At 43.2% G+C, this 16,816-nt stretch overlaps 1 protein-coding gene across 7 annotated transcripts in view; it reads left to right on the top strand.

The window, feature by feature from the left end:
- The window catches only part of LOC109429334 (serine/arginine repetitive matrix protein 1), a 497,632-nt gene that overhangs the window by 126,659 nt on the left and 354,157 nt on the right, over nucleotides 1–16,816 (top strand). For 6 of the 7 annotated variants that reach the window (XM_062846750.1, XM_062846749.1, XM_062846752.1 and 3 more), the window contains one exon: nucleotides 14,928–15,104. The exons of the other annotated variant lie outside the window; for it this stretch is intronic. In XM_062846750.1, the coding sequence (XP_062702734.1) occupies nucleotides 14,928–15,104 (177 nt within the window). The remainder of the gene's footprint in view (nucleotides 1–14,927; nucleotides 15,105–16,816) is intronic. 7 annotated transcript variants of the gene reach the window in all.

Genomic DNA, 16,816 nt, shown 5'->3' with positions numbered 1-16,816 from the left:
TCCATTCGACCTTTTGTCCATTCGACCTTTTGTCCATTCGACCTTTTGTCCATTCGACCTTTTGTCCATTCGACCTTTTGTCCATTCGACCTTTTGTCCATTCGACCTTTTGCCCATTCGACCTTTTGTCCATTCGACCTTTTGTCCATTCGACCTTTTGTCCATTCGACCTTTTGTCCATTCGACCTTTTGTCCATTCGACCTTTTGTCCATTCGACCTTTTGTCCATTCGACCTTTTGTCCATTCGACCTTTTGTCCATTCGACCTTTTGTCCATTCGACCTTTTGTCCATTCGACCTTTTGTCCATTCGACCTTTTGTCCATTCGACCTTTTGTCCTTCGACCATTTGTCCTTCGACCTTCTGTCCTAAAGCCTAATCCAACTATCTACCCTCGGTATCAACCTATGGGTCCACCTTCCTTTGGTGGAACTGTCCCACGCGCGCTGCCATTTGACCATGGAGGTCATCCTGGCAGTCCTGCGTATGCCTCTTGTGCCGCACATTTCGAAGCACTTCATGTCCTCACTGATAATAATGCTGATAGGCACCATACCAGTATCCATCCATCCAAGGATCTCTTACGCCAGATTTTTGTAGGCGGCGCCCTTGCGCTCCTTGTCGCGCTAGAGCTCGAGAATCATTTCACCTGTACGAGTACGTCTAGTACTGCGCTCGTTGGCTCTTAGATCCACGAACTTGGCGTTGCTCCTCATCGCCTTCAAGATTTCCGCATACTTGGGCTCTTGAATCTTGATGAAGAACGCGTCTCGCGTTTGGCATACGCCGTACAACGTCTCTTATTCTGGTGTCCCTACGCTTCTGCACGTCCTGCGGTCCCTTCTTCATTTTACGCTCAACTATGGTCCAGGGAGCGTCCTAGGACAGCAATCGACCGTTGGAGGATTACGTCAATCTTGTCTAAGAGTCAGATATTAGTTCCAAATCTTTGTGCTTTGGTAACGGACAGGAAGGATGCAACCCTCATAACAGCGATCCAGAACTGTACCACCTACGAATTTGTGCGACTTGCTTAATGCTAATGCTAATGCCAACTATGGTCCAGGCAGCGTCCTCCTCCTGAGCCGCCCTAACATATGGTAGCTGAGGTCCAATCAGTGGTGGCAACCCCTTGTTTCCTTCAATCCAGAACAGGCCGACCATTTCAGGCCTACCCTTCCCATCTTTTCGGGACGCCTGGTCAGGATCCGACGTACCGGCTCCACTGCCGGTCTTCGAGGTTAACAGCCGTCCAGCCTCGCGGACGTCACCTGGTATCGCAGCCGCATACGCTTCTGCGATTGCTTGTCATAAGCAGTCGCATCCGCCACACTTTTCAGAGGTTAACTGCGAAATCGTAGGCCTTCGTCTGGTTAGACTTCGAAGTCTTCGGCTTCACGGGTTCTGTCGCTGTCGCAGTTTACATGAGTTTCTCACGGTCTGCTTGGCAGCCGGTATTAACTTTCAGCACGTCTCAGCAGGGCCTGCTTGCTGATGTTCGACTTCCGTGGTCTTTCGTTCATACAATAAAAAACTAAATATGTATGGGCCATTGGGCCGTGGTCTTTGCCCGACTCCCCCGGAGTCAGAGCTTTAATGAGAAAATCTAGTTCGCGAGAACAAATCTTGCTCGTGGGCATTTGAGATGGGGCCACAGGGTTTTCAAAAACTTCCAGAGAGGATGTTCCAAGGGACTTTAGGAGCTTTTTAGGATTTTTTTTCTGTTTTTATTAACGTTTTTCATTGGATTTTCGGGGTGTTGTTCAGAAGATTTCAGGAACTTTATAACCCTCGGCGTTCATAGAGGTTTAGGAGTATTTGAAGTATTCCAGGGGGATTTCAAGGGGGTGTAGTTGTGTTTCAAGGGGTTTCAGGAGCTCATTAAAGGAGTTCCAAAAGATTAATAAGGCATTTTAAATTGATAATATTGATTTCAATGGTGCTTCAATGAGATTATGGAGGTTTCAGGGCGTTACAGATCAGGGTTGTATCAAAGGGCTTTTAGGGACATTTCAAATTGATAACGGTTACTTCTAAGACATTTCAACAGGATTGTAAAGATTTAAAGGGGTTTCAATGGTTTTTGTGAAGGTGTCTCTTAAAATCTTTTGAAACTTCCTGAAATACTAGCAACAAGACCCTCCAAACCCACCGAAAACGCCTCTGAAATCCGCCGAAAATTATCTGCAATGCTTCCGAAACCCTCCTGAACCCCCTCAGACACTCCTCGGATCCCTGAAGCGCCGCTGTGATCCCCTGGCATCCCTGGCTGAAGTTGCCGCTGTCACTTCTGTGTTGCATTTCCTATTTTTATGCAGGGCATAAAGAAAGGTGCATACATTAAAAGTGCAATAAAATAACCTGCATAAAAAGAGGTATGTATGTTTACCTAAATGGAATCATTATCTAAATTGAATCAAATTATAACCTTAATGGATTTCAAGATTACGAAAGAGTTCTAAAATGGTGAGTGACCAGGAAATTCCCAGGTGAAGTCATGCGGACTCTTTTAAGGGTCTTTCAGGACGATTTCAGGGCCGTTTCAATGAGATTCAGAGGGACTTTACGAAGTTTCGAGAGGTTTTTATATTGATTGGGCTTTCTGGAGATCTTCAGGGGGGTTTTGGTGGGGCTTCAAAGCGGTTTCTGGAAGACTTCCAGGGAGTATCAGGAGGCAGAGTGGTTCAAGAGAGGTTTAAGGGGACTTCAAAAGCTCTTTAAATTGTTTCGGGGAATGTTTCAGAGGATTTCAGAGATAAGCAAAGGGGCTTGACAGACACTCGGATGACTCATATGCCTTGACGGCGTTTCAGGGGGCGGTGGAGAGGCGGTTGGATGCGTTTCTAGGTTAGGGGTTTATAAGGCTTCAAGAACCCTCAGACGAACTTCAGGGAGTTCCAGAGGTGTTTCAGGGATGTCAAAAGGATTCCAGAGAGCTTAACAGTTTCTCAGGTGAGCATCATTAGGGTTTCAGAGGCGTCGCAAAGCGTTTCAGGAGGTTTCGGAGGCGTTTTACGGGTTTCATAGGCCCTCAGGCGAGCGTTAGGGATGGTTCTTGGGGGTTACAGAGGCGTTTCAGGGAGCTCCACAAGCTTTTTGGTAAGCTTCACGAAGGTGCAAAGGGGCGTCCTGAGGAGCTCTCAGGGCAGCTTCAGTAGGCATCACAAGCTCTCAGATTAGTTTCAAAGAGGTTTCAGGAGAATCCTATATAGAGACGCTTTTTGGACGTCACGGGGTTTTTCAGGATATTTCAAAGGAGTTCTAAGGTCCTTTACAAGCTCTCAAGTAAGCTTCAGGCGAAACTAAGAGGCGTTTCAAGGCATTTCAGGACGTTTCAAAAGTTTTCAGAGGGATTAAGAGACTTTAGAGGGCTTCAAGGCTTTCAAAAGAGCTTCAGGATAAATTTCAGAAGCGTTTCAAAACTTTTGAGGGGTTTGTCAAACACATTTCACAAACCGAGCTGTCAATCATAGCCTCCTTTTCGTTAAAGAAGCTTTTACTTCACTTCACTCATTCTAATTCTACGAGGGCACTTGGAGAGTGGGGTCAATTACTATAATCTACGGAGTCCGTGGGTCACAAAGGTAGAACGAAGAGCACGTGATGTTGTTGCTATTGTTCCTCATTAGTGCATTCAGAGTCCATCTGGTATTGCCATAGGTCGTCTTCTGATTATCGGTTTTGGTTAGGGTATATGTTCAGAGGAGGCCCAGTGTCAATCGCGAATTGACAGTTGATAGTGATGCTGCTTTTTTATCTGTGTTAACGAGATTTTTAGTCCGAGGCTGTTCATCTCGAAACCCACGGGGTTTGTCGCCACAGGTTTTGAAGAAACTCTTTACATAAGAATTAAAAAAGAACTCCCTTCTTGTTTCTGATATCTGCAGTTTAAATTAGACAGAGCCTGCATCAAAGTATAGTGTTAAATGAGTACTTTTGCAGTCCAAATTACTGATGCCGTTGGTGCCCTTGTTGACACACATTAATCTCGCTATTTTCAATTATAATTGTTGTCGTTGTCGATGTTGTTATCATCCTGGTTTTATCTGTTATGTTTCAATTAGTTCCGTCCCTTCGGTTGTTAATCATTAAATATATATTCGATGAAACTGTATACACATTTCCTCACCTACTCGACAGTCGACAGACAGATTTTCCTGTATCATCGAAATTATTGCGGTGGAGGGGGGTTGGTACTATTTCCCCAAACTCCGAATGTTTGGATAGTGCACACCTTCCCACGCGACTCACGTCGTCCAGCTTATTTGCATACATGGAATGCATTCTACCTACGTACACTCTCGATCCAAAGTTTGGTGTCACCTTCTTAAACCCAGGATTTCTTTTAAAAATTGAATATCCGCTAAGACGCGTCGGATTTCAAAAAGTGTAGAACTAGCATAAGTTGTAATACACAGAAATAAAAAAATAAAAAAAATCCTATTTCTATTGTCTAGTTCACATTCAAAAGATTATAAATCAAAGAAACGTTAGTCATAACCAAAGTCATTTTTTGTATTCAATCCTATACGTGAGAATATGATTTGTTGATGTCTTCAACATTATTATTTTTAATACTTATTGGCTTATTTGAATTATTTCTTATGATACTAACTTCAACTTAATACATATTGAAAATAAGCCTTGAAAATTGAAAGTCACTCTAGAGATAATATGAAAATAAGGCAAAAATGTGGTCAAAAAATGTACGACGTTTTTCGAGAAAGTGACCCCAAACTTTTGATCGGGAGTGTATCCCGGCATGCACCATTTACCGTTCGCCCGTCAGCTGTTGTGCGGCCGCGGTAGGCAAATCGAACACGATTCAACTACCTACCACAACCCCATGTGTGGAACACGAAAAACAAAATCTGCATGCATGGAAATAAATCGGTGGCGGCCGGTTGCCGGCGCGCGGTGGCTCATTTAATTGCCGGTCGCCCGGATCTCAAACATGTGGGTATTGATTTTCTGTAGAGTTATAAATAAATCCCCTTGGTCCGAATAATGTTTGACTCGGTTTGCGAAAGGGATGACGATTGCCCGTTGCGTTGATCAATGGATCCATGATCAGAATCCAATCCGTATTAGCACGCCAACCACTCATGCACAGACACTCGTTCGCACAATAAGCACTCATTCGACTCATATTCATTATTCATTACAAGATACGAACAAGGCCACGTGTTCAGTGCACGCATAGGAAGGCAAACACACTCACACATCAAACAAGCCGGTAGCCACTCCACATAACATATTATCACGCCAAAGAACATCATGAAATTTTAAGTTGGTATCCACCTACATGTTTTAGTAAAATGTGATTGATGCTTATTGTTGTCGTAATTGGATTTTCGTAGTAGCCGTAATAGTTTAGACTGGAGACTAAAACCCATCGCTTTCGAAAATTGTCGTAGTGTTTAGCGCAAATTAGAATTCTTGGCTGTGTAAAACGGTTTTCCTTGAGATTGTCAATTAAAATGAATACGTTAAAAAGACATGAGTTTTAATATACATTGCTCGATTTCGTAAATACAATCATTTATCTATATTAGTTTTCACTTCATCTCTGTTCTTTTAATTTCATACCTAATCATCTTAAGGTTGTCCATAAACCACGTGGACCAAAATTTGGTAATTCTAGACCCATCTCTCCATTTGAACTTGTATGGAGTGTAGACTAATTGTAAGATCAAACCCTCCCCCCAGTATACGTGGTTTATGAACAACAATTTATTATAATGTAGCATGTGCTGTTGTGAACAATTTTATTTGGTTTCAAAATTGTTATTCGTTTGAAATTGGCTGGGTATGCTTATTGAAGCTATATCATAATCATTCATTGCTTCCTACACCAAATACTCTTTTACATGTTTTTTTTAAGTTTGGTTCTTACAATTTGCATTACTCGAAAGAGTTCTGCTGTATTGGATAATAAATAGGTAGATAATAGAGTATTATTCGGAAACAAAGCGATTGTTATCCGACGTCCAATGAATACTTTGATGGCTTCGCTAGATCAAGTTCAAAACGGCAAACAATAGACGAGTGCACCGCCCGCGGAAAGTTCACTCGGGCAGCAAATTTTGACACCACAGCGGGGTCGACTCTCAACAATTTCTACCCAGCTGAAAATTTGTTTAATTTATTGCATCTAGTTTGCACGATGAAGATGCAAAAATATGGACTAGCGCATTAACTATATGCATGTGCTTCACTTTAAATGAAAATTCATGTAAGAAATCAAATAAAGAAAATATCAGCACATTTTGGTGATGCATCTCTGAGTAGAAGTTGTTAAGAGTCGACCCCGCTGTGTTGTCAAAATTTTTCAGGCTCAGTGAACTCAATGTTCATCGGTGCACTCGTCTATATCCTGAATGAACGCTCGCTGTGTAAGGCAGAATACACCATCGTCCAGGGGTCCATATATTCGCCTTATTCCACTCATATTCATTCGTCTTTGCTGAAGCTAGTCGAGAAAGATGCAGCAAACGGCTTGTTGCCAATGAACCAAGTAACACACTTGTCACAGAACAGTCACGGCGGCACAGGTTTTTGTTGCGCAGAAGTCACTGTGACTTACTTCTAACAAATAAACACTTACTTGCTAGAAGTAAGTCACAGTGACTTCTGTGCAACAAAAACCTGCGCCGCCGTGACTCTTCTGTGAGAAATGTGTTACTTGGGAACCCCGTCGTCTGTGCGATGGAATGCACCATTCGCTACGTAGTGTGATTCGTTGCTATTCGTCCGAAGTTTGGATTGCAAGCGAATGAATGAATGAATGAGGCAGTGCAGTGATGGAAGTGGTTTTTATCACACTCATCACAGCATTTTCTAACGAAATGTTTATTTTTTGGTGCATTGTCTTTGAAATGCTTGATTACTTATACTTGATACTTGATGGGCTACAACTCGTAGCGGTGAGTCTACGCCGAATGAAGCATTCGCCTCAACTGGTTTCGGTCCTGGGCCAATCGCTTTCAGTCACCCTGAACTTTAGAGCCCTTAGGTCCTCCTCAACTGCAAAAAGCCAACGTATGCGCGGCCTTCCTGGTACTTTGGTTAATATGGTTTTAGCCTTTCGTTCGTACGAGTTACGTGCCCAGACCACCGCAGCCTGCCGTGTTTTATTCGTTTCACTGTATCCATCTCTTTAAATAAAATACGCGGACACCGTCTTCAGCCAGGGGCTGTACAGACTGAATGAAACTTAAAACTAGACAAGGGACACACGGAGCATGCACCAGTGGATACGAAGAAGAAACTATTCTCACGAAAAGTTTCAGCGGGAATCAAACCCTCACCCCATAGCATGGTGCGATTAGAAGGCTTGGTGACCCTATCCGCACGCCTACGAAGTTCCACATATGCTTGGTACAATTCGTGGTTCGTGCGACGCCGCCAGATGCCGTCTTCCAGTTTACCGCCGAGTATTGTTCGCAGCACTTTACGTTCGAAGACTCCAAAGGCTCTCCGATCAGCTTTTCTCAACGTCCACGATTCATGGCCGTATAAAGTGACTGGAAGAATCAGAGTCTTGTACAACACGAATTTTGTCTTCGAAATTTCATCATGGTGGTGTAAGGCTTCGACAGGCTACCCAGCTAACACAAAGTCGTAAATGATGTTGAATAGGACGCTGAAGTGGAGGCCATATGCGTATATGCTTCCATTTAGCCGCGTGTAAAGAGTACGCATATCGCCTCCACTTTAGCATCCTATTCAACATCATATGCGATTGTGTGTTGACTGGGTACCATACTGGAGTCGCGCTGCCTACATCGCGTTGGTGGGGCTGCCACCTTAGGTATAGCTGACGCGATACAACGTTTCATATTCAGTCGCTGCGCTGGATGCTAGAACAGATGCTGTATGAGCCGCACCTCCTTGGTGAACAGACGCTCGGGACGTAGCGTCCTCAATCTAGCTGAAGTCAGAAGGACAACAGTGCCCAGACTGCACTACCAGTTAAGCACACAACTCTTAGCTGGTGGTTTTTGTCATCGATTGACCCGTGGAAGCATGAGGTAGGAACTTGTGAGGATCCCCTTATCGACTCACCGTTTTGCTCCCCGAAATGTTTGATTAGCAAGAGCTCTTCCACGTGAGTGATCTCGTCTAGGCTTTAAACCTTCAACGTCACCTCCGCTGCCCTTACCTCAACGTCCTCACCAAGAAATTCTCCCGCCAGACATTTTTAGACGTCGCCCTTGCGTTCCTTATCGCGCTTGAACTCAAGAATCATTTCACCTATATGAGTACATCTATTATTGGGCTTTTCGGCTCCCCAGTTCCCGAGCTCGGCGTCGCTCCTCATCGTCTTCAAAGCATCCGAGTACTTGGACTGCTCAGTCTTGATGGCGAGCAGGTCGCCCTTCTCGCGCTTGGAACATGCCCTCCTACGTTTCTTGTGCCTGATTTCCCTAAGCTCCTGCATCCAAACCGCTTGCGGTTTCTTCCTTTTCTTCTTTCGCTCTACTTTAATCCAAGGGGCGTCCTCCCCCTTAGGGGCTCCCCGACCAGCCCTATCTTGTGGTAGTTGGGGACCAACCGGTTGTCACAAACCTCCGTCCTTTTCAATCCGAGACGGGCCAGCCTTTTCAGGCCCACCCTTCCTATCTTTCCGGGACGCCTGGCTGGAATCCGACTTGCTGGCTTTACTACCGACTTTCGGGGTTATCAGACGCCTAGCCTTGCGTCAAGGTAGCTCCTAGTAGCTTCTCACCTGAAGGCTGCCTCACATGCATCTGTGATTGCTGGAGGGGGGAGGTGTCTTTAAGCCCCTGGGCTACCGTCCCTGCTGCCCCATAAATGGCTTTGCTTTGAATAGTACGGTCTGCCCAAGTGAGCCCCTTGGCTAGAATGCGTACCTTTGCCGGCACCTTGTCATCCAGCTGCCAACCATACCAGAGATCAAATTCTAGAACCATCAGCCAGGACACGCGCTTCATCGTACTCGATTATGGACCATCTTCCGTGGAATTTCCAGTTTCGACTTCGAACAGCAAGCACGAGGAAAGAAGGGATGAATTTGAGAAGGGAATTGGGTTGCAGAAGAAACATGACCACCGTTAAGATGACTATGTGAACGATCAGGAATCAATGTGTTAACCAGGATGGAGAAGAAGAAGGTGCTACTAGCATTACTCGCTGGTTGAACAGGAAGAACCTGAGATCTCTACTACAGCGTTATCTACTGATGCAATTTCTATCTTCATGCGATAGCTGCGTTGCTGATTGTATGCGGATACAAAAACATACGCACACCACCTTCTCTGATGACACATCACGAACACTGATTCAGAGAGCTTCTACCTAGGCAAAGTATCTAAATACCAAGGTAAGAGATTCCCGCTAATATTCATGTATTAGTGAGAAAAGGAAAAAAGCTAAAAATAGTTATAAAGTTTTCGCTGATTTGTGTGCGTACTTCACCATTTAGCAAACTTTCTTACGTAATGAGGCTCTCACCATTATCATGCATTTATTAAATTATATCTCACTGGATTAAAGGTGATCTCCATACAATAAAAAAATGAAATATAGCCATTTGAAAATCGGTGACAAAATGTTTTTAATTGTTTCTAGACATGTTTTTTCAGCATTTAGAAACAACTCAACTAATTAAACTTCTTAAACTTTGCAGAAAGAATGACATTTTAGAGTTGGTACGGTAAGAGAGCGCCTCTTGCCTTGTCACTTGACGTTTACTTAGAAAAAGACAAGAGATCCCAAGTAACCAAAAGTACCGCTTCCCATAAGGTACACCGGGGCAAGTTGAAACGGGTGGGACAAGATGAAACAGGAAGTTATGAAATTGATTTCAATACAATTTGGAAATTTGTCTTTCGCTAAAAGATTACTTGAATCAAAAACAATGCAATGTGTTATAGCGATCAAACTGTTTATCATTATTAGAAAACATTATATTAACCCGCTGTATCATCTTGCCCCACCCGTTTCAACATGCCCGGTGTACCTTAACAAAATGCACTTTTAAGTTTCACAAAGTTCAGATAAAGCTCCGAGCGGAACTTTCTAGCTGCACATAAGTTCCAGCAAGGTTCATTGTTAGCCTCTTAAGCAGCAAGAAGTTCCATTCGGAACTTTATCTGAACATCGTGGAACTTGAAAGCTGCTACTCGTAACTTTGTTGGAACTTTCTAGTTCCTTGAAGTTCATTTTAGTAGCTTGATGTTCTAAGGATTTATTTTTGTCATTATAAGCAAATTTTCATAGACAACTAAATTAAATCCACCAAATCAATGAATATGAAGTGCAAATGAAAAAAAATATGACGCTCGCCAGATTTGAACCGGTAGTCGCTGCGTTAAAATGGCAGCTTATCACGCAGGAGGTCCCGGTTCAAATCTACATAGGAGTGCCATATGTATTAGTAAATAAGGGGCCATCTTCTAGCTGTCATAAGGTTCGGAAACCCAAAAAAAATAACCACGTGGTTTATGGACAGCCCCTTAGTATGTAAAGTAAGTTTGAGCATGTTTCTCAATAATACAAACCACAACAAGTTGTGATGAATCTGAAAAGTACATTTTTGTTTTCACATTCATTTTGAGGAAGTGCCGTCAGAAGCTGCTTAGAAGGCTATCCGACTTCCTTATGTGAACTTTCAAGTTTTGAAATTACATAAAAATGAAGCTGCTTAGAAGGCTAAAGAGCAACCTCCAACAAGCTGCTTAGCTTATAAAGTACCCTCCTATATGAACTTTTGGTTACTTGGGATAACATATTTTCAATTTTTATTCCTTGTCGATGATGCTGAAATGGAGCGTGTCTACCAAGGAATTGCTCACTAATTTGAAATGACCAGTCTGGAAGGTGCGTCGCGATAACGGTTCACATCTCGTTCAGCTAAAGGAGCGTATCGAGAAGCTGTTGGACAAGCGCGGAATAATGGATCAATTCAAGACAGCCAAGGCTCCCATGGACTCGAGATATTTGGAGTCACAGGAAACAAGCAAGTTGCTCGAGAACAGTGTACAGATGCTTGGTTGGCGGATTGCTGTCCCGAGCAAAGGTGGATAACTAAGTGATGTCATTTTGATAATAAACTATGTTATCGGTATTATGATTTTGTTATTTAAATATGTTATCATCTTTTTTAGTTGATGATAATCAGATGATAATAATTTTAGTTATCAATAATTTTTGTCTGTCGCGATAACATAAAAATACTAAATGATAACAAAATATGTTATCAGTTTCCAAACGCACATTTCAAAGTTTTCCCAAAATTGAGGGTCTGCTGGACATCGAATCTAAAAATAGATTCCGCTTTCCACCTTCAATGCGACTGCAGTACGAAAGCCTTCAGCTACTCTCCCTCTCACTGAGTCCCATTGGTATAGGGGCTACCGGCTGCGACCGGTAATCACTCGATCAGAGTTCGAGACCCACTGAGCGCAATAGTTGAAAACATGGATTATAATTATAAGAAAAAATTTTCAGCTGCTAACTGTGTCGGTAAAGTAGATTTTTACTATTTTGGTCGATAAAATAACCCTGAATGATAACTAAATGATAACAAAACCTGTTATCAATCAGCTGTAATTTCACTCTGTTGCATGGTTTGCCAACAATTATCACACTCATCATGTACACTCTATTTGGCACCGGCTAGTGTCATCAAACCCATTTCAGCAGATACCTAGAAGCAGTATCTCATTTATCATCTATCTTCCAATTCTGTGAAATAGCCGAGAGGTAAGGGATATGTCTCACAATCAACGAATCAATGTACAAACCCATGCCAATATTTTACTCATATATGAATCATCTATCGTTCCGGTTCTAGCGATTGCTAGACCCTCTGTCAAGCTACGGCGGCTAATTTGCTGCGTGGAAGGGATGTACTATGTACATCACTTTTATAACGCTACTGGTGTGCAGCGAAAATGATGTGATATCACAAGATTTTTTTTGCTGTGAAGTTAGCGTACTGTTTTGCTGAAGTTACGATGGCAGAGGTCTTAACAAAGCTCAGAAACACCGAAAGTTCTTCGAGATGCTCGGGATGATGAACGACGTGTGAAGCGGATACCCAATGAGCGTGTGAATTATTGCTGCTGCATTCACTACGAATCCCATACACTGTTTTCCTAACTTTGCCACCAGTTCTGCTTTCTGATGCTGTTGAACACCGAATGATGTCAATGACCAAACGCCGGATTTCTTCAACTCATTGAACTCTCCACTTTGTCCTTGCAGGGCTGGCTCACCTGATCAATCACAGCTTGAACAGAATACTGTACCCGTTGTCCTCTACATTACTGTGGACGGACAGCAGAACACTGTCCAAAACAGGAATGTAGAACACCTTTTTGTGCTCTATTTGCACTTGTTGGTGATATGTATCTCTGATACTTCCGTTGCACGACTCCCAGACGGCACACTGTTTACGTTGGCTGTTGCCACGTGCACGTTAGACGAGAGATGACTTCACCAGCTCACCGAGCTACTGGAGACATTTTATTTCACCAAAACCACTGCCGCAGATTCATCGTTGCCCGTCGTCTGTTTTGCCTAAGCCTTTGGCGGGTGCTTGCTCCCGGATTGTTCACAATCAGCGGCATCCGATTGGGCCTACTATCTGCTGCAGTTAAGTTTGAAATGATCAGGTTTCGTACATAAATTGCAGATTAGTTTGGTGAACCTGTTCCTTTGAAGACGACTCACCGCCAGAGATGCCATATGTACAGATTTATCTGTATTATACAGATGTTTGAGCATCCGTACAGATTGCGTTTTCAATGAAATTCAGATTTTTGAGCAAGAGGGGCCTTTTTCTGTATGGTACTTGTACAGATTTTTCTCCGAAATTTTGTATGGGATATCGATTTTTAAAAAGAGTGATACAGATTTTTCAAAAAAACATCTGGCAACCCCGCTCACCGCACCCCTCTGGCCGCTTGTAATACTCATTCGTACACGGAACCGCCAAACTACCCAGAATTGAGTTCTTTTGACGCAATCCCATAGTTCGGCCCAATAAGCCAAATTTGAGTAAATCGATTAAACTCACACTAGGTAAATTGCCTTTACCTCCAGCAAAAAAATATACTTAAGAGTAGGTAAATTCAACCCAAGACCCCCCCTCATTCAACCCAAATTTGAGTATACCTACATTTACTCAAAACTGGCTTATTGGGCTCAAGGACCTCCATTGGGTAGACGCATCTCTGTTTGTTTTTGACAACATCGGTGGGGGGAAGAGGGAAAACAACCTAATTTTGGGTAACTAGTTTATTCGATATACTCAGCTTTGAGTAAAATCGATCCAAAAATTAGGTAGTTTGATTTCTCCGTGTAAGTTCCGATCGAACCAGCTGCATGGGGCTGTCCATAAACGACGTGGTCATTTTTTTGGGACTTTCCAATAGCACCCCCCCCCCCCCCCCTGGTCATTATTCCATACAAAATTTATTATTTGTCCATTCAAAATGATCATTGGCCGAACCCCCCCCCCCCCTCATGACCACGTGGTTTATGGACAGCCCCCATGGTGATATCATCGTCCGGCCGAGACTGCGCATTACCATTGCGATCTTGAGTGATTCCTCCAAATCCATGTCAGCTTTTTCGAGCTTGTTGTACAGAGTATCCATCTCCAGTAGATACCGCTCCATATCACCGGATTGGTCGAGCTTTGAATGGTAAAGTCGGATCAACAATGATAACTGGGCAGTCATTGTTGTTTTTTATGAGAGCATTGTGCAGTCTTTTATGAGAGCGTACTGGCTCTGCTCCATACGTAGTTCGATCGTAGATCTCGCTTTTTGTCCGCCTTCCGTCAAGCATTCGTTTCCGGGACCGGCTTAACCTCGTCCACCGTGTGCAAAGTCCTCTCTGAAAAGCAATACTTCCATTTGGAACTTCAATGTTCCGTACTTGTTCTAGGACTAGGAAGAACCTTCCGTCATTCTACCCATATTTAGAAACGATTCTCGGGTGACAGCACCAGCCAGTGACGCTAAACGATATAAACGAGAAATCCGCGTTTTCACCAGCGGGCTGGGGCGATTCCACGATTTCCGAAACTGGACCAGAGAATGACCAGAGCTGATATTTCGAACACATGGATCTTTCTATCGCGTAAAAAGTACAGAAATCAATGTAATCGGTATACTCTGAACGAATTGCGTTGAGATGATTGTATTGCAAACAGTGATGTCAGATTTCTTTGGGAAATGTTGCGAAGCCAGGTCAAAATCAATAATCTGTAGAAAAACGCGGATTTCCGCAAAAAAAAATGGATTTTCTATAGAAATAATCTATAGATTCGTAGATCCGTAGAAAAAGCTTAATTCCGCTCTTAAATTCACTAAACAATGAGTTTAACCCTCCTTGTGCACTAGGGTCATTGTTGATCCAAAGCGTACAGTACGTGTCAGCGAGCTGTTCCCAACGTGATGCATTAGGAAGTTTGAAGCAAGGGTGGGACACAAGATTGAAAAATTAAAATATATATTTTAAACAACAACCAATTTAAGTGACAAAGTATGAGCAAATATTTATTTTTGGACCCTGTTTTGTTGTTCAAACTTAAAATATAAATATGACTTTAGGATCCTTTTTGTTGATGTCTTATAACTTTTTTTTTATATTAGTATACGATCATGTTCACAACTAACACAAACACTACCATTTCAAAATTTTGTTTGCTTGTATCATTCTTTTTTTAAGTTCTGCATTATCTCATTAATTAATATCATATAGAGTAAAATTTCTTCTGCTTCTCTATAAACAAACAACCATCAAAAATACTCAGAATACTACAATCTATTTTTAATATCCATCTCGAAATGCAAACGAGACCTATTTTCTCAAAAACAAACCCTAAAAACTACAGTAAAAATAGAAAGACCCAAACGCCAAGCAAAATGTATTCATTTTAATTGCAGTCTGAAGAACGCGGAACTCCTTCCCGTCGCAGTAAATCGGAGGGACCACCAGCGGTCGCCAACGGACGGCTACCGACCGGAACCGGAACCGGCACCGGCACCGGCACCGCCGGCGTCGGCATCTCGAACGGAGTAGCACACGAGCCGGTCTCGGTCGAAGGCAGAGCGCAGGAACAGGTAGGCCCCCAATTCCCTCGTCCGTCGGTCGTCGACAAATTCGTCGCCATCGTGGTGAACGCTGGTTAAGCTGCTGTTGTGCAGTCGATAATGCAGCTCTTAAAAAACGTGCATGGCGTGTGGGATGGGTGAAAGAGGGAGCGTGAGAGCCGTGTGTTTGCGAGAGTCGCTTTGGAAAGTACACGAACACCAAAATACAGACTTTCGAGCTAAACACATATACACAAGAAACACTCAACACTGCACAGTTGTTGACCGAAGATTGTTTTCAGCGAAACAAATTGTAAAATAACACAACACTACGGCTTGTGGTAGAGTGCACCATTTGTTTCGTTAGTGATTCACCACCACCACACGCTGACTGTCAGTTTGACTTACTCTTGGATATTGCTTTCGATGTTGTTTGAACACTTCGCCTTTGTATTTTCCTTGGTTCTGATTTCTGAGCTTTTGTTTGGCGTTTTGTATCTGTTAAGTTGTTTAATTTTAGTTAACCAAACTGGTGTTATTTTTGTTTTTTTTTTGTTTCTTATTTTTTATATAGTGTTCCCTTCCAATAAGAATGCAGTGTCTCAACCATGAAACCGTTTATTATTGAAAAAAAAAATCAAATTCGTGCATCCGCATTTGAGTGATACTAGTTTATACATGTATATCTTAACCGATCACAATCAAAACTATGTAAAATCTAGCGACATCTTTTACGACCGAATTGACGGATATAAGGTGCCATTGTTTGATATCTGAAATTAAAGCAAACTTATTAACGTCCAGTCCTGAGCACCCACGGTGGTGCAAAGGGCCGGATTGAAAGATCTCCATCCAGGGCGATTGCCCGCTATCGGCTTGAACTGTGGGCTGGTTGAATTTCTGTCGACTTGCTTGATTTCGTTGTTGAGGCTGCGCCGCCATGAGCCTTTAGGTCTGCCTCTGCTGCAATGCCCCACTGGGTTCCAATCTAATGCTTGCTTGCAGATTTCGTTTCCGTCCTTGCGTAGAGTGTGCCCGGCCCACCTCCACGAATTTCTGTTGCTTTCGGCTTTTGATGACATCGACGATAGAGCTTCACGTTGGAGATCCAGAACGACGACGTCTCCAAAGCGCGAAAACTTTTCAGCCAAAATGGTTGGGAAAACTATACACACGACAAGCCATCGGACTGACCATACCGTGTAGTGATTCGTGGATTGCCTCTGGTTGATCCAGAAGATCTTCGGCAACGGGTTAAGAACAAACACAACCTCGACGCTATGGCTCTGCATATCATCCGGCGAAGGGAAAACTGTGCTGAACGAGAAGAAACCCTCTACCTGATGCATTTCAGCAAGGGATTCACCAACCTGACTAAGTTTATGGAGATCAAGAAGATTGGCAACATAATCGTTCGTTGGGATTCCTACCGCAACGAACGGTCGGACTTGACGAAATGCACCAACTGCCTGTACCATGGACATGGTGTCGTGGTGCCAACCGCGACACAGAGAAGTACCCATCGAAGGACGTACAAGCGAAATGGTGCGCATAACGTAGAGTGGACAGTCCAGTGAGAGTGGAGAGCTAGAAGATGATGGAGCGACGCACATAGATACGGAAAGTTGATAGTGGGTAATACTATAAATGAGAGCGTATGTAGTACGGAATCACAAGATATCACTGACTTCACGCTATTTGCTGTCTCCATGTCCAAGCAATATGTGGACAGCAATGGTACG

Source organism: Aedes albopictus, chromosome 1, assembly GCF_035046485.1.
Source record: "Aedes albopictus strain Foshan chromosome 1, AalbF5, whole genome shotgun sequence".
In the NCBI taxonomy this organism is placed as follows: domain Eukaryota; kingdom Metazoa; phylum Arthropoda; class Insecta; order Diptera; family Culicidae; genus Aedes; species Aedes albopictus.
This window is presented reverse-complemented; position numbering and strand designations above follow the sequence as displayed.